The sequence below is a fragment of the Trachinotus anak genome, unplaced genomic scaffold (genome assembly GCF_046630095.1).
Source record: "Trachinotus anak isolate AG129_WGS33_773 ecotype Australia unplaced genomic scaffold, CSIRO_AGI_Tana_v1 ptg000024l, whole genome shotgun sequence".
Taxonomy (NCBI): domain Eukaryota; kingdom Metazoa; phylum Chordata; class Actinopteri; order Carangiformes; family Carangidae; genus Trachinotus; species Trachinotus anak.
This window is the reverse complement of record NW_027273875.1, coordinates 14,008,643-14,035,165: the sequence shown is the minus strand read 5'-3', so window position 1 is coordinate 14,035,165 and position 26,523 is coordinate 14,008,643. Positions and strand designations below refer to the sequence as shown.

General features: G+C 40.6%; 1 protein-coding gene across 4 annotated transcripts; it reads right to left on the bottom strand.

Moving 5' to 3' along the window:
• Positions 1-315: 315 nt before the first annotated feature.
• Positions 316-26,396, bottom strand: gdpd5a (glycerophosphodiester phosphodiesterase domain containing 5a). 4 transcript variants are annotated; one of them, XM_071461024.1, is made up of 17 exons: positions 26,095-26,233; positions 19,311-19,485; positions 13,140-13,243; positions 12,942-13,035; positions 12,146-12,205; positions 11,947-12,045; positions 10,998-11,091; positions 9,725-9,870; positions 8,491-8,573; positions 8,184-8,334; positions 7,033-7,263; positions 6,554-6,699; positions 4,871-5,018; positions 4,079-4,161; positions 3,014-3,028; positions 2,653-2,765; positions 1,280-1,522 (listed from the first exon to the last, which is right to left on the bottom strand). In XM_071461024.1, exons 2-17 carry the CDS (start codon positions 19,425-19,427, stop codon positions 1,431-1,433), a joined length of 1,776 nt encoding a protein of 591 aa, XP_071317125.1. In that variant the 5' UTR covers positions 19,428-19,485; positions 26,095-26,233; the 3' UTR covers positions 1,280-1,430. The 4 variants fall into 4 exon arrangements, with proteins under 4 accessions (XP_071317128.1, XP_071317125.1, XP_071317127.1 ...); XM_071461026.1 differs by having other exon boundaries at positions 7,042-7,263; XM_071461025.1 differs by having other exon boundaries at positions 26,100-26,230.
• Positions 26,397-26,523: the final 127 nt, after the last annotated feature.

Here is a 26,523-nt window from a genome sequence, read left to right as displayed (position 1 = left end):
AGGCTGGTGGGAACGTCATTAGTTTTGCAGGCAGTTGGTCATAAACCGAAGTATTGTAGAAATGATCATTTTGACCTGATGATGGCGCTACAAGAAAAGTCAGAGATCACAGCAGGATTCATCCTGTGGAGACCACGACCGTCTGAACTAAATATCAAACCATCAGTTTCTGCTCAAATGGCTTCTTGCTAGTGTCATGGAACCACATGAATATATTTAACATACAACTCTTTAGGTAGCACAGTTTTCTGACCTGCTGTTGGTGAATTCAAGATTTTTTGTCATTTTTTTTTGTGAAAACAAAAATCCGCAACAAAGAGGAAACATCACTTTTATTGAACAGTCTGCAGCTAAATGTGTAGATGTAATCTGACATTTTTACCACTATTATTAAACTGAAAGACAAAAAATATTCTACAATAATTCACTCAGTCATTTAACAAAAAGGCAGCCATGTGAAAGTTGACTATAAAGAAAATCAATCATGGCATGACAGAAAAGGCAGAAAAAAAATAGACCACTCCATGAAACTGCAGGAAAAGCTCTGCCCTAATCCGTCACACTTCAAAGAGGACGTCAGTCGTAATAGTGATAAGAGCAAACATGATACTTGCTGTTCATTTGTCCAAACCTCTCAGAGAGAAAAAATAAAAACATGTAAAACAACTCATATTTACATCAGTGTATAATACAGAACACTACACAGCTCATTTCCTCTGTTATAAAACAACAGTGAAGTAAATGACATGGAAAAATGCAACGGTACAACTTTAACAGCTCAAATAAAACTTTTGAGAAGGTCACTGAAGCTGAAACACTGAAACAGAACGAACAGAGATTCTTCTTCATGGTCAGATGGATTTTTGGCCCAATAACCACACAGATCACTAAATGAAGCTCCTCCTGTCAAACGAGTGCATATTCTACTGACAAACAAAATGTGTTTCATCCATTTTCTCTTCCAAGAAAACTACGTTTCTACAATAAAATGTGTGTTGAAGCTGTTCTAAAATTATTACAGAGAAAAACAAAGTCCAGTGCCACCTGGCTAGTGACTCTGACTCTACTTGGTTTTGAGTTATTTGCCCATTCGTCAGCCTCCAAGTGATGATTTTAAATTTTGAGTTGAAAGTGACAAAGTGACTTCTTACAACAACCTTAAAAGTAAACTATTTTGGAGGATTGTGGCTTAGACTGGCAGACAATACAGAATTATGGAAAAAAATACACACATAGTATATTCAGAATAATATAGCAGAAACACTCATTGTCTGTACTTCAGACAAGACGCTGTCACCACTTCCTGGGTAAGTTGCCTAATAGATCAGTTTGTGTGCGTCTTTTTCTTCTCATAAGAAAATTATCTTTAATCATTTTCAGAGCTCTGAAGTGAAACTAACATCCAGGATCTTCCATCTGTGGCGTTTTGTTCAGCGGCTGAGGCCTCCGTGAGAGTATCTGGCGTAACCGTTCTCAGGATACAGAGAAAGCTCCTCTGTGCTGCTGAGCCCGTTGTTCAGTTCTGGAAAAGATGACAGAGAAAGTATGAATGAGGCTGTAACTCTCTTCGCTGAGCAGAAGTCACATATTTTGACATGAGTGATTCAGCTGGGTTACACTAACAGCTGGTTTTCACTGTATGTAGCACAACATTACATCTGCCTTGACAGACCGCAGGACAAAGCTCATCTTTTTAACTTAAACTGTTCATGTGGATATTTACCAGGTCTAGTGCAAATTACAGGTGTGCAACATCTGCGTCATTATCATTTTTTGGTTTAGCGGAGTTTGTACCAAGACAACAGATGTAAATGAACCCAGTACAGGTCTCATGATGGTCTGTTACAACATGTGTTGTGAGTATGTGTGGACAGTGGAGACAATGGAGCTGAAAACAAAGTGTTTTTGCTGCTGAGTTTGAATATTGTTGAAGAACAGGGAAAATATATTCATCCTCCAAGAGGAAGTCTGAGGAAATATTAGTTAAACAGCCTGATGTTACAGATCAGTAAACTGAATGAGTTTTGAAAAATCAATGTGGGAGACTTGGGGTAAATTAATAAATCATTATTATTACATGAATAAATTATTGTTATTATATAAAGAGAGAATGATATAACAGGCCTAACTAAGTATCACTGGACTGGAGCTGTTGAGGAGGTGCACACATTCAAGCAGAGGAGGAGGTGAAAAGTAACAGGCTGTTGCACTGTTGGCTGTTTGTCTCCTGTTGTGGTGCTGAGAGGAGAGATACTGTGAAGTAACATTATAAAGCATCTATACATTTTTAACTTTTCACTGCTTCCATTATGGCTCTAAAAAGGAAAAGAAAAGTCTTAAAGCTCATGATGCATGGACCAGTGTGAAATTGACCTGTGTGAAATCTCCTTCAGTAAATAAGGATAACATTGTTTCACTGGTTAGCACCTATAGATGCAGCTCTGTGTTGAATCTGAATTGTTTTTATATTAGCACCACCTTGTGTTGGTTTCAAAAAACTGCACTCAGGCCTTCTCCCACTGCTCTGGTCTGCTTGAAAAACCTTGTTTTCCAGTTGTGACATTGTATTTCCCATTAAAAACTTGCTATGTGCTATAATAATAGCTAAATGTTTGTGTTGTTTTTCATGTGTAAATGTTGTCAGAGCCTAACCTGAGAATATGAGCTTCTCCTTCATGATGTTGACATCCCGACTGGACCGTCGTGCCACAGCGCTCAGCATGATCTGCTCTGGGTTGTAGTTCTGCATCCCGCTCATCCTCCACCTGTTACAGCATTACAAGCACATGATTCCACATGACCCAGTGATTCCAGCTGTGTCATTACACCCTTGAATGCAGTGGTAGTGATACACTTAATATTATATACATCTAATGGATGCACAGTGAAAAACAAGAAGTAAACAAGAGCAGTGACAGAGAGGAGGGAATTGGCCTTTGGGTGTTGGGCAGGAAAAGCACAAGGAGGACAGACAAGGAGGCAGAAACAAAGGCCAGGCAGTGGCAGCAGTTACCTGATCATATGATAGCTGACAGATGCCAGGGGGCAGTGGAGGAAGGTTGCATGCAGATCAGGCAGAGCAGAGTAAGAATGTCAGAGGAGAAAGAGAGGACAGGGAGACAGTGAGAGGTTACAGCACAGAGAGCAAACATGGAAACATCCAGAAGACAAAAGACAGGTAGGAAGAGACAAAAACACAGACAAAGAAAAGAAAGAGAAGAGCAGAATGAACAGTCAGTGTAGAAGCAGCAGACAGTATAAGGCCAAAGCTCAGCTCAGGTCCAATCAGACTCAGAGGCTGGTGTCTGCAACTTCAGCTTTTTTACATTTGAAATTTTGTTAATACTGAATATGTGTATATTTATGTCTAAGCACAGTGCCAGCCAACATTTAGATAACAACATTTAGATGATATTTGATTGAACATATGACCTGTATTATTGATTTTTTTACTGAGCTAAAGAAAACACATATGTAGTATTTCTACAGGACAATAACACAAACTGTGTTCACTAAAGAACATCAGTAACGATGTTCAGTCATGACAAAAAAGAAAAAAATCTCACTGCATGGTGAAATAAAGAGCTCCTAACCAAAGAAACTGTTCCGATGACAACAGCTACCAGTGTATTCTCCAGAAATACACAAGTAGTTGAATGAAAACACTAACTTTTAAATGCTGTGAGCACCATGAGAGACAGGGCATACACCTGCATATCAGGTGCATATCTGAAAATCTGAACAAATAAAAGCAAAACTATCTGCATGCAGTTTGGGCAAAAGGCCCCATTAAGGAAGTCACCCTGTTTGTGAATAATAATAATAATAATAATAATAATAATATGCATTTTCCTTTGTTTTATTCTGATCCATTTAAAGGCCTGAGGAGGTGAAGTTATTGTGTAATTTACAATAAAAAAAACAAAGCATTAAGATGCTCACTTGCAATAACCAGAGCAAATAAATAATAATAATAACAAATATGGTGACTATCAAACATTTCTGTATTGTTTTTTCTGGTGCATTAACTGTTCTGCAGTTGTGTCCTCAGTGTGATCACAGTCCAAACTCAACTTACTTCTGAAAACAGAAAATCCCTATGACTAAGACGAGGGAGACCAGATCTGAAGAGATCCAGATGAAGCTGTAAGCGTTCTGGCTCTGCAAGACAGGGAGAAACAGAAAAGTAGTTTCCAGTCAGCACCACTGGAGGTCACCAACAACATGCATGTATCCTGACGCTAACACAAGGCACTGACTAAGGCAAAAGCCTGCTGGACAGCTGCTTTTGAGCTCAGATCTGTGCCCTTGTCTCAACCTGTCTCGGACTGTTTCCCAGGGTCCCGTTGTTGTCTAACGCCACGCTGAGCTCCCTCACATCTCTCTGCGTCCTTGCCCTTGGGTCTTGCTGGGCCCTCGTCAGTCTCTGTCCTCTCTCCTGCTGTCCTCTTGTCTCGCTGTGTGACCTTGTATATCTTTGTGTGTGTGTGTGTGTGTGTGTACTTGTACTTGCTACATAGTAAGGACCAAAAAAAGTATTTTACTAACAGAGTGAGGACATTTTGGGAAAGTGGGGACATTTTGGCCGGTCCTCACTTTTTGAGACACCTTCAAATCACATTTTGAGGGTTAAGACTTGGTTTTAGAGTTATGGTTAGAATTAGGTTTAGGTTAAGGTCAGGGTCAGGGTAAGGGTCAGGCACTCAGTTGTGATGGTTAAGGTTAGGGTAAGGGGCTAGGGAATGCATTATGTCAATGAGTGTCCTCACAAAGATAGAAGTACAAGTATGTGTGTGTGTCTGTGTGAGTTTGTGTGTGTGTGTGTGTGTGTGTTTATGATGAGAGAGAGAGAGAGAGGAGAGCTGTTTACCATGAGCCAGATGGGGTAAGGCACCTTTCGGAGGACTTGAGGGGCATCAGAGGACACAGAAGGCACCCCGCTACACCACAGAATGGAGTAGAGCCAGGGCTCATTCACTGGGTAGACGGTCACACTCACATTATTGGCCAGATACTCCCTGGGGGAAGGAAAAATATGTGTCAGCACTGAAAATACAGGTCCTGTCCCTTCCACTCCTTGGATCATTTTACTGTTGTCACAACGCTCTGCTCCTTTGTGATCATTTACAGGAAAATACTGCCACTTTAAATCCTCTCAGAAATACATGCACTGTGAAACCACTGTTTCCCATACACACAATATCAGCCTTGACAACCACATCATTTATTTCTCACAAAGTACTTTGCAATTAAAATATTTGCAGTGGAGCAACCAAAACCACCACAAACAGAATCTAAATCTGTAAACCAATAATATTCAATGTTAAGATATTAGATATTTTTCATATCTTTGTTTTCTCTGTGCTCCTCTCACCAGTTTGAAGTGGGCAAGGTTCCAGTGGTAGTTGATCAATGATCAGACCACAGTCCTACAGTCCTGACAATGTAACTCTTAAGAAATATTAACTTGAGATCCATCCATCCACCCGTTAGCTATACCGCTTATAAGTATATGGTGGCCACAGGGCTGACATACAGAGGCACAACCAGGCACACTGACATTCACACCTACAGGCAATGTAGAATCACCAGTTAACCTAATGTGAATGTCTCTGTGGGAGGAAGCTGGAGTACATGGGGGGAACCCACGCATGCACAGGGGGAACATGCAAACTCCACACAGAAAGGCGCCAGGTCCTGGGTTCAAACCCAGAACCCTGCTGTGAGGCAAGAAGGTTTTTTTTTCTTCTAAATATAAATAGTGACTTTTGCTCAGCCAGTGCTGAATATTCAATGGTATAACTGGAGAACTAAGATAAAAGTTTTAGGTGCTTAAACTGATTTCACTCCTGTAACATTGTCAAACTCACAATGAAAAATTCTGTGAAAGGATCTGAACTGATGCAGCAGAACCAGAGATATCCTTTGTTTTATTACACACATTCTTCATCTTTAATCAAAACCTGGCATCTACATTACCCACAATGCAACTCAATTGCCAATAGCTTGGATGGAGATTTCGGTGTGTTATAACAGTAGCAGCTATTGTAGCCTGGAGCCTGCCACCGCAAGCACAGATGAGGAGCTTTAGAGGTCTGGTAAGTCTTCCTAACTCCACACCCCTTTATTTTGTTTTTTACATTTTCAAACTTGTAGCCTTCAAACCCACTCAACACTGACTCAAATGACATCACTTGAGGACATTGATCAGACTTCACACAGCTCCCTTTGGAGGAGATTTGGCTTGACATTGTTGCCATGTTTGTTTACTGCCTCACCTTTTCCACCAACTCAATGGTTTAAAGCCAAAAAAACACATTATTTGGAGCAGGGAAGACATTTGATATCAGTCTGTAAATAATAATGGGTTGTAGTAAAGTTGTACTTAAATTTGCTAAAAAGTAAATATATAATTTTCATGAGAGAGAAGTCAAAATTAAATTACATCAGAGTGGTCCTTTTTCAGATCATGCTTGAAACGACAAACAAAGCTCTCTGTCGTCTCCTTCCTCATTTTTCACTCCTTCCTTGTTGCCTAGCAACAAACGCTTACTGTATGTCTTTATGGCTGGCCTTGCCGTAGTGGAGGGTCAGGCTTGTAATTCCCCTCTGCCTTATCTCCTCCATTGACAACTTCTCATGTGTGGTCTGCTGAAGCCCTCGCACCTTCCCCCTGTCGGTGTCGGGGGTCCACGTCACCTGGCAGAAACACACATCACATGGGAAGACCCTGATCAGACAGAATGCAGCATGTGCTTCGGATTCAGAGCATGTAACAATGATATGGTGAGAAGGTGCTCCTTGCAGGATTTTTATTGGGACTTTCAATCCTTGCAGTAATTTGCAACAGTTTTGGGCCACAATTCAGTCTAGTTTATCCAACACAGTGGCTCACTGTGTAACTTCAGTATTCTATAGGACAATACCAGTAGGAAGTCTGCTCAGTGACAGTTGTTGACTCGTGATTTACTGGGTTGGATAACTACAAGCAGCACCTTCAAGTGATCAAAGAATAATTATGGAGGAACCTACAGTCCTCACCCGCTTCTGGGAAATGCCTGCTTTCTGCACAGCCCACAGCGTATCCATGAACCAGCTGCGGTGGCGCGGGTGCTCTGGTGGAGGTTTGCGGATGTTAAGCAGTGCGGAGCTGTTGGACCTGGCTGCCAGACGCAGCATCTCCACCAGGCTGCAGACCGTCTGGTTGCCTATCCTGCTCCGCTCCCTCGCTGTCAGGGTGTTTACTGTCCAGTAGGGGTCGCTCTGGATGCAGAGGAGAGCAACAGAGAGCCAGACACTGAGCTGTAATGGCTTTACATACACTAGGCTCTGTGGAATCATTACTGCAAACATCAGAAACTTTTTGGACATTTTGTTTTAAATATGTACAGCTAATTTGTGCATTGCTTTCTCATTCATCTTTTCATGTTTTTATGTGTTTACAAAGACAGCACATGGCCTACCTGTTCCTCATACTGTGAATGACTTTTACATATTGGATTTTTATGTTGTGCTTTTTATGTCTCTGCTGTCAAACCCGGTTTCTTGCCAGGAGTGGGTGGTGTTGATTGTTTCTTGAGAAGAGTATCAGCCGTGGTTGTGTTTACAAGACAAGAGGCTATAATACGCCCTCTGAGCTATGCTAAGTTTTCAGGGCACATTGGAGGCTACAGTGCATGGCTACTGGAAAGCGACAAGGGCTAGTTGGTTAGCATGCTCTAAGCTGTTGGTGAGTAAAGGAATGAAGTTTGATGCTGAACTCACAACGTTTCTTCTAGACTGGTAAGTAAACAGCTGTTAATGCTAACGTTAGCTATGTAACGAGAGCAAAACTTTCAGGTAGTTCATTTAAAGACATTGAGCTTTAAAATAACAAACTTTCTTTCTGCAATTATGTTACATAACTGCAAAATATTGTCAGTTTTATTCATTAGAAAATCATATTCATTTATATAGTACCTATTTCTATTTATTATGTGTTACTGGAAAAACTTTCAGTTTCACTACATTTCATAGTTACTATTTCTCTAAATATTCTTTACATTGTATTTTAAATGTACAGTTTCACCACCACATCAGAGTATGCTGAATGATGTGGCGCCACTCAAGGGAAAAATCCATTTTATAGCTCAGATGGATTTTCCATGAACAAAATGGGGGTGAGGTGAAGTGGATTTCAGTACCTCCAAAAACCAGTGGCCTGCGTTTAGAGATCGAATCTCTGTCCAGTTGAAGAAAGAGGCGTCATCAAACTGTCTTGCTGGAAAGACCTTACTGACGTCTGTGGTTCGCCTCAGCGTGTGGTCTCGCATGAGGAAAGGAACCCCATCCACACTGGGAGAGACAATCACATATTTTGTTGCATCTGTCTCATTAGATTTAATCGTTTCCACTAAACAACCTCAGGGACCTATATGTGGAACTTCAGAGCAGAATTCATTAAATATGAATAAGTCAGGATTAAAATGTTATTAATGTGTGATTAATAACCTGATCGTGACGTCGGCCTCCAGGGAGCTGGCTCCATGCTGCAGGGCTCTGTTAAAGGACACCATGGTGTTTTCTGGAGCCAGCTGCAGCAGAGAGGAGACAGACAGGTGAACTGTCAGTCACAGCGCGTAGGAAACACACGTCAATAGAGAGTGATGGGATTATAAACAACACATAAATGATTTACTGACATCACTTTTGTGAGAAATGAGTAAGAGCAAAAGCAAAAAAGATCATCATCATGCACGTCTACACATGACTTTATTAGTTTAAATTCTTTAAAGTAAAATTGTTTATTTGTTTCATAATTTCTTCAGTGAGGATTGAATTTAGTTCTCAGCGTTTTCCAAACCATGGCCCACTGGAAAATCTCAAAAATGTTGGTAGTCAACATCCAACCCCATAACAAGACGGAGGCCAAAAAATATGTTCTCACAGCACTTTTCATTTAAAAGCTAATGAGAGAACATTCAGGACTGAACTGGACTGAACTCAATTTTTCTTTTTTGTTTGACCAAGTGATAATTATCACAATTACCAATGGACAGCACACAGCCAAAAAACAGTATACCTTTATATAACAATATAAAAATGTATTTCAACATAGAAATGTATCATATATCACGAGGCAATTCTTGCAGATGCAGCAAATACATCAACAGGCAAAAAAAAAAGAAAAACAAAATGTATCTCCATATTTGTGATAGTACATGGTCCTGTTGCTCTTTTAGCTTCATTCAATAATCTGTGACTAAAAATACGCAACATATTCATTTATCCAATACCTTTTGGTCTGTGATTTATTCAGAGCCTGAGGCGAGCAAAGAGGTGGAAGCTATGTGATTGTGAGACTGTGTGTGTGTGTGTGTGTGTGTGTGTGCGTGTGTGTGCGTCTTCAGATGGCAGGAAAAACAGCTCCGAACATTTGTTCAGTATTTGCTTGGCCAGCTGTGAAATGACAGTTCAGTGTGTTGTTGACAGTCACTGTCACTGAGCTTGACAACAACGCACTCATGTACTGATGCTGTACACAATCCTGCTGTTAGAAATACACATTCATAATTCATTCATTCATAAAGGAAAAACTCACAATAAAACATTTTTTTTCACTTTTATCAGGAAATGAACACCTGACAGGTCTCGGCCGTGTCATGCTCAGCCCACAGAGCTGCACGTCATCCATTGGAACAGTTAACTGGATCAGACAGTGAGGTCTGGCAAAGCACCAACTCACCATAGGAGCTCCCCGCCGCCCAATGATGTCTGGTCGGGGTTTGAGGCTGTGGCGGTCCATGATGCAGGGGCAGGTGAACGTGAGTGGTGCTACGTAGACAGCCAGGAGGATGACGACGTAGATCAGCAACACCATCATCTGGAAAGCTAAGAGTCAGACAGTGCTCTCAGAGTCACTTTATTCATCTTCTGCTCATGTCATCTACTCATTATGACAAACAAGTGGTAGCTTTGAAAAATTCTGACAATTACTGGAAAGCACTGAAAAACCATGTTAGCTTCCATACACACAGTGTGTATCTGAAATATCGGTCACATGATAGCACCTTGTCCTGGAAACAGTGTTAATATCTTTCACAAAATTGTGCGTATTCGTCAATGACCTTTTTTGAAGAGAAGATGTCGATGAGACAGAAATGATAACAATTACTGTGACTAAATCTGAATATTATATTGTTGAAGAGCAAAGAGGTGACTCAAAGGAGTCTAAAAATAAAAACTTTAATGAAAGCTCTCTATAGTTTCAAAAAATAAGAGACAAAATGACAGAGACTGTTTTTTCAAACAATGACCTAATCCAAATGTCCTTCTACCATTGGATGGTTGTGCTGCACATTTCTCTTCCTGTATGGCCAAATCTTTTTCCTGTTGACATGCACACCAGCAGCACACCAGTGAATGCACCGCCAACAGTACCAGCCTGGACCAAGATACTGTTCGCACCTAAACGCTAAGACTGCAGCAGCTCGGGAAAAAGACAGTGACAGGAATAGAACATGCTAACATGGGCTTAGCTGCGTTGACATGTGGACATTCGGCCCTGCTTCAGATATAATACCATCAGAGAAGCCACAAACCTGAAAAGTCAGCAGCCCAGCCAGCTATGTTGGCTAAGCTTTTGCTTAAGAAAAGCTTGTTTATTTATAAGTGACAGTGCTAACCATGCTAAAGCATGCACAACATTTGATAACATCTACTGGTTTTTTAGATGTACAGCATGTTATGTAGAGTTTTGGGTGTGAATGAATCTTAGTCAGCCAATCAGAAGAGAGGCTCAGAACAAAGCAGCCTGTTCTTGTTAGAGCTTCAGAGAGAGGAGATGTAAAACTATACTGAGATGGTTTTTATAGGTATAGACTATATGGATAGTTTTATAGGCTACTTTAAACCACAAATATATGTTCCTATGGGTCTTTATCAGTTCTTATTTATAAACCAAAGACATGGAAAGCAGTCACTGGGGATCTTTACTTGAAATACAAGTCACCACTTACTGGATCTCTCTCTGCGGACCACATATCCAGCTACCAACCAGCTGATAGCTGTGACCGTTGCCAGGGCTCCAATGTGCAGGAATGGAGCTGTGGACTGGTAACACAAGTATGGAGGAGTGGTGTTAATGGTTCTACCCATTAGAGAGAGAACTACAGAGTGTAACTCTTAGACAATGAGATAATAAATATTTGTCAGCTATAAATAAACAGAGTTCATTTGAAGTGTGTCATAAAAACTAACATATGAATTATTTAAGGAGTTAGACAGTGGTTTGACATTTCAGGAAATGAGCTGATTTGCTTTCTTCTAAGAGTTAGATAAGAAGACTAATGCCACTCTCACATCTGTCTGTTTAACAGCCAGCAGCTGGTTAGCTTAGCTTAGCATAAAGACTGAAAACAGGGGGAAACAGCTAGCCAGGCTCTGTCTGAAAGTAACAAAGTCCACCCCCCAACACTTTTTTAAAAAAGCTGTGGTTTTACAGTTGGTTATGTGTGAGACTTTTTCTTGCCTAGAGGCAATGACTGTTCCTATTTATGCTAAGCTAAGCTAACTAGTGGACCCTTTGCCAAGAAAGGGAATGAACATATTTCCCCAAATATCCATTTATTCTTTTAAGTCTGTCAAAACATAAACAATATTGGGCAGGTATTAACAATGGTGACAAAGACTGAAATTCTCATGAAACTACACTCATTTAAATTATTACATGAAGCTTGAACAAACACACCCCATCACCCCACTTTAAATCCCTCATTTAGAATTATTGCCCCATTATGGAAACTTCCACAATGTTTGGTCTGTCCAGTTGTAATTTATTGCCCCTATCTTTAACTGTCACTATTATATTCTGTATGTTACTTTAGTCAAAAAGTGGAAACTTAAATAAGTAAAAAAAATGCATGTTTTCTCAACAAAAAGAAAACATGCAGAGAGCTTATGTCCAACCTGCAGTGATACCAGCAGGATGTCCCACTCGTCTCCCCATATGTCATCAACAGAGACGACACCGGAGACAGTGGTGAGCAGTGTAGCCAACACTCCAATCTGTGGAGAGGAGACAAACAATGATGAAGTCACGTCTTAGTTCAAAAGTGTGTCTGTGGAGCAAATTAATGGCAACAATTTCAGATGTGAATCACAGCACCTTGTGAACCCAGTAGAGGTTCAGCTGCTGTCCCAGGGATATGTGGAAGAGAGCTAAAATCTGAAAAACAGGCAGGATTCAGTGAGTTACAGCTGCACTGATCAATGAGTCAGCTAACACTTAGGGGTCAGAAAACACAGACGAATAAAGCACGTAACACGCATGGTAATATAATGGCAACTGAAATTGACAGTACCAGCACATTTAGAAATAAAAATATACATATGACAGGTAGAGTGTATTTAATTTTTTTTACCATTTTCATTTTGTATATTTTGTGTATTTTTCAGAAACTTGAGCTTTAGATACAAATATTTTACATAACAGAATAATTGGGTTTACTGTCTGGGGACAGTTTTCATCCAGGACCCTCAACTAAAGGTGTAAAATGATTGTTATGAGACCTCAGCCAATCTTAAATATTGATGCACAAACCTGCAGCATGTGGACCATAGAGAAACAAATCCAACTGGTCCTCCACTTCCTTATTACAGAATCAACATAAGGACCACTATTCAATGTGAAACATGTAAATTAGTTTTTTTAGCAGCAACTGTCCTGAAAATTTTTTTCCCAACATATTAAAATATTCAACGTATCTTCCCAAAAGTATGTTCCCAATATGTGTGAAAGCAGTGAAAGCAGTGAAGCCTCTGCTGCTCTGCCTCTTTACTTTGGATGGCACAGAACCTCTGTCTGTATCCTGTTTCCAGTTAGATGAAACTAAAAACATTGCATATTTGACCATACATACTTCAAAATGGATAGTATGAAAGGAAAAGCAGAAGACTGTTACCAGTAAGAACGTGATGTAGCTGAATCCCACGGTGGTGGATGCGAGGATGGGGATCGTCTCATCCCTCCATTCTCCAGAGCGGTTGTACACTGACCTGCAGTGTGAAGAGATAAAGGCTGACTGATCTGTGCTGATCCCATCCTCATCAAACAAGCTGGTCGTAAAGAAGCTTTAAGCACAAAGAGAAAACTGACTCACCAGTTGAACTCGTTGAAATCATTTTGAGCCACCAACCAGAAGTAGGCCCAAAAGAGAAGCAGAAGGAAAGAACTGCACAAGATGACGAACCATGTACACTCCCACTGTGAAATAAAGCACAAACAACAGTTTGCCCTTTTCAGATTTTACACTCTTTCAGGTTTCACTTTATTCCTCAATTCCTCACCAGGAATGGAAGAACAAGCTCTGAGAACAAGTTTACTGCTACGATCAATATTTTTATGTCAACAATGGATCAAGTTCTTATGTGTAATATGGAAAGTGTTGAAATCACACATAATTACCACCTGACTCTCAAGCTTTCCTCAGCTCAATGGAGCTTCACAGCAGCTTTCATCTTATTGGTTTGGTTTTATGTTTTGGTTGACTCTAACCACTCCCGTATTGTTGTTTCCAGATGCAGCTGTTCTCTCTAAGCTCTTAGATCCTTCTGTAAACTAGATGCTCGAGGTTAGTGTCTAGCTGGTGAACATAGTGGAACATTTAGTAGCAGATACACTGAGCTAAAGCCCCAAGAATCCAGAGGTATCCTTTTTAGTTTCCTGTAAGAATCCATCCCAAGCATATCTGGAGATTTTTTGATATGACATCTTACAATGTGGTGATCGGAGCGTCTCCAGTCTAGTCCAGGTTCTGGGGTATTTTCATCAGTGATATTTACTCTTGGTATTTTTCATACTAGACCTAAAAGTAAAGTAGGCAAGAAACATGACTCAGAATGAATGATAATGATTCTCCGTGTCTACTGAATGTGTAAATATTCATCTGTTTGTGAACAGGTTCACCATCTCTACTTTGTATAAGGTGACAGGGAATGAATGCTGTGTAGTTTGTGTACAAAAACATCTGTTAGTGCTATATTTTTTTTCTTAACAAATATTAATTATTAATTAATAAGATTTTAATTAATCCTATTCAAAATGCATACTCAGTAATGTAAGGACCATTGGAAACTTCAGTAGTTTTAACCAATTCAAGCCAAATATTTGACTATATTTTGGTGCTATGTGGTCATTACTATGGTGTCTTGGCACTACACTTCCCAGAGATCACTTTTCAGACAAATCCTTCCTTGGATTTTCTCCCGGTTTGAGTTTCTGTAAGTGGAGCTTCTTGTTGTCAGTTCGGTCACGGTGACCATTGCTCCTCAGGCTACTACCCACTTCCTCTTTTATTTTCTCATAACAATCTGCTGTTGGTGACTTCCTTGTATTAGACAGACCCGGTCAAGAGCAAGTGTTTAGAACACAAAAGGTGTATTAATCCTTAGAGGAACATGGGTTTAGTAAGTATTATTTTATGTCAGCAGGTGAAGATGTTTCCATGTCCGTACTGAAATGTGTTTTCCCATTACCAGGTGTTTACTGTACAGGCTTCTGGCTTCACATGTGGGGCAAAGGTATAGAGGAGAGTTTGTGCAGCACTCAAGAACTCTTCCCTTCAGTAGTTAACAGGATTAGCAGCTAATACCATGTGAGGGGAGATGTAGAGTATGATAGGCCAGCCAACAGACCCTGGTGAGGACGGATCAGCGGTGCACCCAGCGTGCATGGACTCACCATTTCCAGCAGCTTATATAAGAGGCTGGGAGACAATTAGATGTGTGTGCAGGTGAAGAGCAAATGGCTGCACTGATGAAGCTGTGGAGTCGACACAGAGAAGACTCTCCCTATTAGTCAGCAGAGGAGAAACACATCTGGGAATATCTTCTAACCTGATGCAGCCAGTAGCAATATGACAGTGTAGGTTGGGATATGACAAGTGCCAGGGGGTGTTTTTAATTGTCTTAGCAGCTACCTGGAGGTCAAGTGACTGTATATGGCTATGAGGCACTGAGCCAGAGTCACGTTGTCAATTTAACTCATGCAACCAAACAACAGTTTCCTTTTTTTATGGTCCCCATAGATACTGATAGAGATGTTGGCCTTTATAAACACGTCCATGTTTCTCTGACTAAATCAGACCACTTCCACTTGAAAATATGATTCCTCCCTGGTTAATATTCATTTTTGGAAGGTTCTGGTATCAACTCCAGCTCTGGGGGCTTGTATTGGAGGAAAAACAACTGAAAGACACAATGTGATGCTGTGAGTATGTGAAAGAAGCTATAAAATAAATTCTAGCACATTTCTGAAAATGTCATCAGATTATTAAATTCCCTGATCTACCCCAATTTTCCCAGAGAAATCAACTAAACACCATTCTTTTATCTCTTGTCTGTCTTTATGCCTCCTCAGGGTCCTGTTGGTTGGTAGATTAGGATTCCAGTTTCAGGTGGAGGGTCACTGGTGGGGTCAGAGGAAGGTTGTGACTACAGTAATCCCTGACTGAGAAAATCTCCTTGGTAAAGAAAAAGGTGAAGAAGAGAAGCTTGTTCCCTCTGGTAAGACAGTGAGATCATTACTCGACTGCTCCAGTGGGAGCATCCACCTGAAGATATAGACAGAAAATTTTGACAAAATAACCAGCCAGTGAATATATGTGTGTGTTTAATCCAGGCAGTTGACTGACTGATGTAAAAATTCCTGTGTGGCATAAAAACAGGAGATATTAAAGTAATAATTTCTTGAGCTTCAGTATACCTGAACTACATATAACACCAGAAAAAACATTTAAGGGTTTGTCACACTGTATTTCATCCATTCATCCAGAGTGTGGTAGTTACCTCCAGGCAACTCTCACACCTCATTTTCAGTGGAGCTGTGTGATATCTGACACTTTCTCCTGAGTGCTGCAAGGTCCCTCCATCTCTCCAATTAGAACTGCTGGTAACCAGCTTCTGACAGTGCTCATAAATCCTGATCTATGTGCTGACTTCACCATATGATGAACCTCTCCCTCCTTCTTCCCTCTGCTGATAAATAGTGTATAGATCAGACAAGGTCAGTGTCAGCTGAACATGGACACTGATAAAGCAGACACATGGCTATACTCAGGACTGGAGAGGGAAATTACACAAATTAGAAATAAGGCAGTATATAGGTATGCAAATATATTCTGTGGCTATATTACATTACTGTTTTTTTAATAGAAGCTGACGTTTGCAATGGTAGCACAAAGTGAAACTTAATATTATAACCCAAACACTGATAAATTGGTGGTTCACTAGATCAAGGCAATTACCTGAATCCTCTGCAGAGTCATGCTGTGTATCACATGTTGCATCATCATTATGTTTAATAGATAAATAGTTTCTGTTTGCTGGGACTTAAAGAAACCAATTTTGAAAAACAGTTTCAAAAGTAAAATATATGTAGATAAAACCTTTTTAAAAGCTGCATTAAAGGATTGTTTGAGAACTTTGGGGCCGTGCAACAAGCTGTAAACACACTGACATTTTATCACCTTTTATATAGATGTTAGCAAACATGTGGCTTATACATTTAGCAGGCATAGAGCAACATTAGCATTCATTTGGAGCCTGGTCACTTGGTTAATGGTTATGTATATGAAATATTCAATCTTGCTCAGAAAAATATCTGTCTCTTTAGCTGTTAGATGCTCCACTGTGTTCACCAGCCAGTCGCTAACTTTGTCTGCTGTGTGTGAAGCTGTGGGTTGTAGAGCCACAACACTTCACTGAAAGACACAGTGACGCTCTGCAGAGCCGAGTGTGGGTTTATCACTACGGCTGACTCATCACATTAAAGGTTTGCATCTCATCCATTGCTGACACTAAAATATTGATTACTTTAAATGGCCATGCACACAAACTGTATACACCCTCCCTTCTCTTGGAGTAACATCATGTTGCTGTGGGCCATGAGGCCACAGTGCACAGTTGTCCCGACACACACATACACACACACACACACAGGCAGAGGTTCATTACTGATGATTTCTAAAAGAACATAGAAGCATTGAGGCTGAAATCCACTGCAGAGTAAAACACTGACTGTGTGTAATAATAAAATCAGCCACACATCCCTGTGCTGCAGCGTAAATAGACATCATTTCTGAGCATGAATGCTGGCCTCTCTTATGTCTCTGTCTCTGTTTCATACACTGAGTGTGTGACCACATGAGGCTTTGTAAAAAGAGAGGGAGGGAGGGCAGAGATGTGGCTGCGTGCTTGTGCTTTTTCCTCTTGGTCAGCACATCATCAGTGGCTGATTCACACATTCAGTAAATGAACTAATTTATGACCGAGCCACTGGCTCTTTGTGATAAGACATCCAGCAGCAGCAGCAGCAGTGTCTGCCCAGTGGACATCCAACACAGCTGGGTGTCTGACCCTGCTTTACACATTCAAACACTGCACTGATTCTGTTACTGTAGGGATTTGTTTTCTCTAGTTACCAGGGCCTGGTCAAGAAGTGCCTTAGGAATTTAAGAAAGAAAATAGGATGACATTAACTTCTAATGGATTTGTTCTACAAACAATCTTTCTGATTTAAAAAGATTCCTAAAAGAATGTGTAAAGTAAACCTTAAATGAATGAAGCTAGAAATCCATTAACTAGCTCACTAACACCTTAGAAAGCTAAAACAAATGTTAAGGTAAGATTTCATTAGTTTCTTGTTAGGTATCAAAATTAGTTTTGATTTTGGTGTTTAACCCAAACAGTGTTCTTTAACTCCATCTTTCCAAACTCATATGATGGTGCCAAACTATATTTGAATTGAGAGGAATCTATTTTCAAAAAGTTTTTAAAGGGTTCATTTTCCGAAGTGTCTCAGTGGAGAGACGTACAATACAAGGCATCTACAATATTTCCATTTTGTGTGTTAACAGTTGCCTATAGGGTCCACAACATGTACCATGTAGACAGCAACATCTCTGGTTTGAAGACTATATACTGTTCATTAAGTCCAAAAATGCCCAAATATATCTAAGAAAAAAAAAAAAGAAGAAGAAAGAAAAAAATAATACAGTGAAGAGATGAGGCTTTTCTCCTTAAAAATAAATGGTCCCTGAAGAACAGTGGGAAACACGAGGTATAGAAGGAGCCTGTGATGCCACAATCAAAATGACAGCATGTATGTCGGGTTCTCTGTTGCGTAGTTTTGTGTTGCCTTTGACCATGACCTATTTTCTTTCTTTTTTTAAATTTTTTTTTTTATTTTTTGGGCCTTCAGAACCACAAAATGGAAAACAGTTCATTTATTCCTGAGGTATGGTCAGGTTTCAGTGCAGCCTCAGCAGGACTCTGTAGTCTCGGTGTCGGTCTCTGTTTTGTTCTGCTGTACAGTGACCCAGTGGACACACACACTCTACTCACACTTTCTTAAGTGAAAACTTATCTGAGGATCTCTGTACAGAAGCTAGAGTTAACATGGAAATACAAAATAAAAGCCTTTATTGTTTCACCTAAAGTGATTAGATAAACATACAGTAAATGTTTACACACGTCTCTCTTAGCACATCAATCCTGCCACTTGTTCTTATCCTTAAAAACGATATTGTGGTAAGACTCAGCTTTCATTTTATTCATGCAGTGGTTTAAATGTTTGCTGAGTGAGTTGTAGGTCGGGTTACTATAACAACCATAACCAGATTAGCATATATTAAATACAGTTATACTGTACTTACTAGTGCAGAAGTGTGATAAGCAGTAGGAAGATGATGCTCAGGTTGTTTTTTTTTTCTTAATGTAAGAAGCCTTTGTCTACCCTCTGTTATTCTGTGTCATGACTGAGCTACTTTAGTGTTATAATAAAGGCTTGTTTCAGTCTATTGAAACAAGAAAAATTAAGCATGTCTGATATAACACTGACTGATATACATGTATTAAAGGGAAAACGATCAAATACAGGGCTAGGTATCAAACCTCTGATGGAAACGTGTCCACAGCACCAGGTATAGTAAACAGCTCCAAGCTGGTATTGCTGGCATCTTATCATATTATTCTCAGATACTTGAAGATTTAAGACTATTTTGGCTCCTTTTGTTTCTTATAAAAAGGGGAGAAAAAATGTGTTGACATGGTGCTAAAAGTTTGTACTGTGTTGGCTCTATTACTTAAAGATTCCAAACAATAACCAGCTTTAATCAAAGGTTGGTGATTTGATCCGTCTGCAGCAGCTTACCACCTTATCATGACAACAGTGCAGTTATACAACAAGGTTGTACAAGGCTGTAAGTGATATTAGGGTTTTTCCTGATTGTTATTATGAAATTCATTCTCAATGATCAGAGGTATTGTCTTACCCTGGAGCTGTCGTCTTGGGAACGCTGGTAGCGTTTCCAGCGGCAACCATAGATCCCAGTGACGAAGGACACAAAGACCTGCTTCTCATAGACCTGTAAGGGTTGGTGTTTCACCATGCTCCTTCAGCCTCAACGCACCACCAGTCCGTTAACATCCCACACAGGACTGTGAATCCTGCAGGAGAACAAAGTGTTACTGCAAAGGACAAGCTTTCAGAAAATAAGCTCAGTCACTGTACGTACAATTACATACAGGTATATTTTCACAAAACAGAGTGAATATGTTCATAGCCCTGGGCCTTGTTTAGAGTAACAACACCTGTAGGAGGATGTCAACACACTATTGAATAGTGAGTCATGTCTGGGACAGACATAATAATACACTGTGTGCTTTACAGTCACTAGGTCAGCCTTTACTCATCTAACAATTTATGACTGTGGAAAAGTGGCAAATAGACAACAGTGGGTAGTTAGTGCCTATCTATGGATATGACTTAATCCTTTAACAAGGAGAACATCAATAAAAAAAAGTGTCAGATGGAGACAGCATGTTGCCCTCAAACTCACTTCTGCCTCAGAGAAAAGCTTGTTGCCTTGGTGGCAGGTAAAAATGTCTTGGCACAGAAGGCGTTGTTTTTCATGGCTCTCTGGAAGAGCTGCTGCTGAGCCTCGTCTCCTTTTGAGGCTCCTTTACTGCACAGTTTTGGTTCATGTAACCTACAGTAACATATGTGTTATTTATGTAATGTCTAAAAATGGAGCTGGCCTAGTGAGTCCAGTATAATAACCCTACAAGCATCCTACCCTGAAGAAGGCAGGTGAACAATAACAACACATGGGATGGCAGCTATAGGGCTGCTGTGACTTGTAGAGAGAAACACATCAAGACTGGTGTGCGGAGATACAAGCTGCCGTCATTACTGCTCAGTATGTCAAAATATAACAATGCTTTTTCAGTGAATATTTTCACACTCTTGTCTGTCACCTTGTTAGTCATTGTCAACTGTTTGTACAGTGGCTGTGTGGAGGTGTGTGCATGTGTGTGTGTATGTTAGCACACTGTGTGTGCAGAAGCCTGTTGTCTTCTGTTTTTTGCTGTGCGATCAAATTTAGTATTGAGGATTTTCATTGGTATTGGTACCAACCAAAACATTTCTGGTATCGTGACATCCCTACACTGAAATATGTCTCATATATTCAAGGACATGCGGGGATAGATTCTCATGACCCTGGTGATGTCCTGACTTTTAATCTAGAACCATTATCAAATGTACAATATGTAATTTTCTGCCAGTTTGGTGATGTCATTAAGTAGAATGGGATCATAGGAGTTGTTGTCTTCACCACCACTGCTGTCAGCTTCTCCCAGTTAGGATTCCTTCAGTGTCAAATGTATAAGAGGTCTCCTGCTCTCCAGAACAAACAGGCCCAGTGATTAAAACTCAATAAAGCAGTTAGGTAAGGCTGTTCAGTGGAGACAGGACATCTCAGAGGTGCTGGGAGCCGAGCTGCTGTTAACATTTGCTCAGCTTGTATCTCTGATAACTTAAGATCCAGACGTCTGATGACTAAAATCCTTCATCAAATTCATAGTTAAAAACAACCGATAACGTACAACTAAGTACATCATAAACATGTAACTTAAAACTGAATAAAAAGTCAGTTTGCTGGCAGAAAACCTCAATGCTGATATATGCACAAAGGGGATATGATGCCCATGACAAATGACACCAAATGACCATTACCTTGATTAAAATGACAGATTTCTCCAGGTTTGGAAACATTATACCATAAAGCAGGCACCTCTTCTGTTATCTGAACCAAAAGTGGACCTGGACAGAGAGCATGAGGCCACTCACACTGCTGGCTGATGTTAAGACAAACAGTCGCACTGTCTTCACACATGTCACCAGAGTGATTGTGTCGATGACTGAAAGGCTTCAGAGAGAGTGGCTCTGTGGGGCAGCTGCAAGTGTCACTGGTCACACTCACGTGACCCCCTGCAGGCAGCGTTTTACCCACATGACAAGAGAAGATGGATGAAGCGTACACTTTGATGCTGCAGTTACAGGGACAATAACACTGTGTCAGAAAAACAAGGCCTCCTCATTCATTTCAATGAGACCACTGTGTTGGTACAGCAGGGGTGGAGCTGCAGAGGGGTTGGTGGGGTAATTTAAAAAGCCCACCCTGATCCTCACACCACTCATTAAAACGGAGCCATTTGGTGCTGTTGACTCCACAGTAACCCCCACCGTGATCCATTCAAAGGCATGAGGTTTTCTAGATACAAAAACACTCAGCCCCCAAACTAAAAACAAAACCCAGCAGAAATAAAATGTGCACCCTTTTCTTGTTTATCTTTTTTGGATAAAAGGCAGCAATGAAAAGCCATTTCCCCGACAGATAAAGGTAGATAAAGGCATGTTTCCTAGTCAACAGTCCATAACAAAACAAACCATGAATCTCCTTTGTCCTTATCTCTGAGCAGAGAGATTACAACATGGCAATGGGACCAGACAACATCTGTGTCTGGCTCTATCTGTGTGCTGCTCACTCTCTGTTTCCATGGTACTTCAAGATTTTCGGAAATTCAAAAGGTGAAACACTGAAACAAACCTTAGCTTTAATCAGTGAAATCTTTGACATGCTGGTGCTGCCATAGGATTACAGGATCCTGGAAATCTGCACCAAATGTCATGGAAATCCACCCTACAGTTGTCATGGTTACAATAATAACATGGTTAACTTTGATGAACGGTCATGGATAACAGAGGCAACATAAACTGCTACTTTCACATGGGAATCCACCCCAACCTCCTCCTGACATGGACCTTGTCGCTCTATAATCTGCATCACCGCACTTCTCCCTATGCTCCTCTTATAATTACTACGACCACTAGATGTCGCCTCACAACAAAACCTAACGATGGTATCATGATAACCTGCTGCACAAACGACCTGTGGGCTGGTTTTTTACAGGACAGTCTTGGTAGAGGAGAGGTCAGAGGATCACTGCAGTGACCCTGAATGTCTGTACAAAATTTACTAACTAGTATATGGTAATCCATCCAATAGTCACTGAGATATTTCTGGACCAAATTGGTGGACTGACCACCTGAACTGCCAGACCACAGATAAGTGCAGTCTCTGCCTTTTCTTTCATAATCAAAAGGAAGTGTATTTCATTAAGGATACCAGGTTAAATTCCCCGGTGGGTATTGAAGACTTATTTAAAACCTGTAAATAGAATCCAACAGCTAGCTAGTTTTTTGGAAACTGTCTTTTGTTGTTGTACCACCACTGAAACTGAGGGAAAACAATTTGTGATGACGACATGTGCCCTGACCATTATTAATATAATATCTCCAGTTGTTGAGTGTTGACACGTTTGGCAGCAAAGATCGCTTTGTGATCAAACTGGGCTACAGCTGGATGTCAATGTAACAAAACCCCAAGTCAGTGTTGTTGGGTTTTAAGAGTCACATGTGTTATAATACTTGTATCATGCATTGTATTATGCTCTGTGTGTCCTATTCAGGTTTTCTCAGGGGATAAGCGTGAGTGCTTGTTTAGGATTCAGTGCTAACCTTAATCTATACAACAGTCTTCAAAAGGAGGAAACTGTTGTGCATACACCTTGCAGATCTTCATCCTTTCACTGTTGACTGTCGGTTATTATATGGGAACTCCCAGGCCTGAGCCAGCATTCCCCTGTATTCAGAGGAGTTGGCGGATTCCCAGCATTCATATCCTGACCCCATCCTCAAACAAGGGCCAACTGGAGCTGAAATCACAGGGGCCTTATTCCAGCCATGTTGGCCTATTGTCTCTACAGCTTTCTACCATGGTGCCGTCGTCGCAGAGCCGAGGCTGTCATGAGGTAAAATAGAGCCCGTCAAGGCTGAGACACTTCACTCCTTCTTCTGCTTGGTGATTCAAAGCCTCTTGAAAATAACTCCATATAAATGATGTCCGGTATGTTTTCATACAAATGATGTAAATAGGAAAAGTGTGTCCTCCCATATCTTCTTTTGTTGTCCAGTAAACATAAACTGGACGAGAGGAAATGAAAGTGATTCAGCCGGAGGTCGTTTACTAATGTGGATAAAATGGAAATGTTGTCTCAAGAGGCACAGGTAAGTTTTTCTGTCTGACACCAGGGATAATGCTCTGGTCGTCAGATGTTTTTAATGAAGCGAGGCTGTGCATGGAACTAAGGCAATGCTTGTTGCAAGTCAAAAATACTTAAGAGATCCAAGGAAGCATCCCCGTCTCTTGTTACTGGAAAGTGATCAGCAAAGTTTTTTATATTCTTGACACTTGATACTTGGCACAAAAAATGAATCTGCCATTGTAAATTACTATTGCTTTGAAGGAGGGTCTTCAACACAAACTGTATTTACAGTATAACCACTGTCAGCAAATGCACACACACACACACACACACACACACACACACACACACACAGTTCAGAGAGCACTGGGCACAAAAGCTTTTGACCTCAGTAAATGTCATTTTTGATGAACCTGCATTTACCTGGTGTAAATCCACTTCAGCAGTCTTATACTGAAACCTGAAAATGAGTGGAGAAACAGGATGACAAAGCCCCCATCCACTAGGCACGAGGGGTCATTGGATGATTCGGGTATGGTTATGAAAATGATTTGAATAATATGCTACAGCCTTCACAGTCTCCACATCTCAACCCAACAGACAGAGCTCTCCACCACCATCACCAAAACACCACATGAGGAAAAATCTTTTGGAAGACAGATTCATCTGCCAGTAGAGTTCAGAGACTTGTAAAATCAAAGCCAAGGACCACTGAGGTTGTGGTGGACCATTCCTTTCTGAGAGACTTTATATTGGTTTTTCCCTTCATTTGCAATTCATTTCATTGTTGAATGTTTATTTTGCCACAGTACATGTGGTGTAATGAGTCAGCAGTGTTGGCTGATTTGCTGCTGTACCTACAATAGCAGGAACTGTACTCAGCTCTAATGTCCGTATTAATTTTTAATGTAAAGTCTATTGTTTCTTTCAGCTTCTGTTATGTACTGTATACAGTATAGTCACTCTACAGAACACTCCTGAGAACTGCAGGTTTTTAATCTGTTTTCTGCTGTATTTACAATATTTGGCAGGCCCTTTGCAACGTTGTAAAAAAGAAAGTGCTCCAATTATTACTTATATTCACCCAGGTTCACCTGTGCTCAGCCTACATGTATAACAAAGTCTCTCTTTCAGCTGGCTTCAGGCCAGTTTCCTCTCACGAACCTGACATTTACCTGAGAGGATTTTACTACTCAACTCCTTGACAGCTTCCAGAAGTAACCTGGTTAGTGTCACCGTGCTCCTGAGGCTGCAGGCACCTCGCTGTGCCAAAGTGGTCAGTGGAGTTAGAATTATGTGCTCATCGAATAATAGTACAATAATCCACTAAGTCTCATCCAACCAACTGCCACAGAGCCTCTGCCATATCTGTCTATTATTAGCCTTTTATCTCGGTCACTGTCGCCTCTTTTCAGGCTTCCATTGTTCACTCCTTCATGAAATTTATATATGCATGCATTAATAATATCCTTAATCTTTCAGTGGATTTAGCCAAAAATAGAGTTTCCATTCGTGCCATGTGCTCATTATCCACAGAGGGAGGAGGTATGAGAGAACGGACCAGAAACAAAGCTGCTGTCTGCTGCTGTGTTTATGCTCAGCTTCTGTTATCAACCTGTGTGCATCAGGTGGTCAGAGGAGGTGGGTCTCTGCTGGTGAGACAGTGAGACCTGTTGTCCGGTCCTGCACATCATCAGCCAAGCAACACCTGTCAGTTGTGAGGCAGTCTCTGATTCACTACAGATGATTTAAGTCTGACTGATAATGTAAGAGACGCTGCAGATGAAAGAAAGCTGGTAGATATGTCGTCTACTAATCAGATCTGGGAGGACAAAAGGACAAACCAATACAATTAAAGCTTGATTCATTTTACTTGCAAAGATGATGATGTCACCACTCAGTTGTCGAATATGTTTACCTTTGTTTTGATCAAAGGACCCACAAGAAGTCTATAAATCAGCTTTAAATACAAGCACTACATATAAACATTCAGTGAAGAAACTATATGGAAACAACTGAATTATATGTGGAACACAAGGACAACATTTAGCCAAAGAGCATCTATCTACCGCCCAGTTCAATTTACCATGTCAGAAAAATGGTCCCCATTACCCAAATGTTGAATGCATGATGGGAAATGGAGTCATATCAAAATAATTCAGTTCAGTGTGTGTGTGTGTGTGTGTGTGTGTGTGTGTGTGTGTGTGTTAATGTAAATATTTCTTATTTTTGTGTACTTTCAAACACTGACATTGGTTTTCTGTGTCTGCATCAAAGTTATCTACAGTAAAACTACAGTGTTGTGTTAGTGAAGCTGCTCAGTAAACAAGCAGCTTCTCTTATTTCACAACATGCATAAGAACACACGCACTAATGGAGAACTCATCTACTGTCCTTTCAGCCATAATGTATATTCACTTATGGAGAGTATAGTAACATCTATATAATATAATGCTGCTGCTGCTGATACTCTGCTGCTGAAATGATCAATAATAGAATTGATATGACTGAACAAGTCGTCAGGAGTGCATGGATGCGTTCTTAGAAAAACACAGACAGTTTAGATCAATGAAAAATTCCACCAAACTGATCGCTAAAGTGCCGAGTGACAGTTACATGGATTAGGTTGTATGAAGATAATCCGATAAAGTGCGCACAAACACTTACCTCACCTCCACGACAGTCTTTCTATCCCTCAGTGTAGAAACCGTCTGAAGCTCTTGGTTAATCGCTTATTTCCATGGATGTTGCCATAATGTCGTTTCTTCACTGCTGGACTTTACGGATTCATATGACAAGTCTGTGAAGTTACTTTTAGCGACAGTAGGAGAGAAACCGATGGCGCACATCAGCCGACTGCGCACCTGAAGAGAAAACTCAGTTTAAACGCAGCGTGTATGGAAACAATAACTGTTTGTATAATGAGAGGAAAGTGTCTCCCTGGATAAAACGCACCATCAGTGTCCACACAGAAGAGTTAAAAACTGTAATCCGCCCGGCACGGTGTGGGCGGAGCTGGGACACACACTGCAAGAAGTGTCCCGTCCGAGCTGCTTGTAAACGTCACACAGCGCTGACCGCTGTGTTCAAAACAGG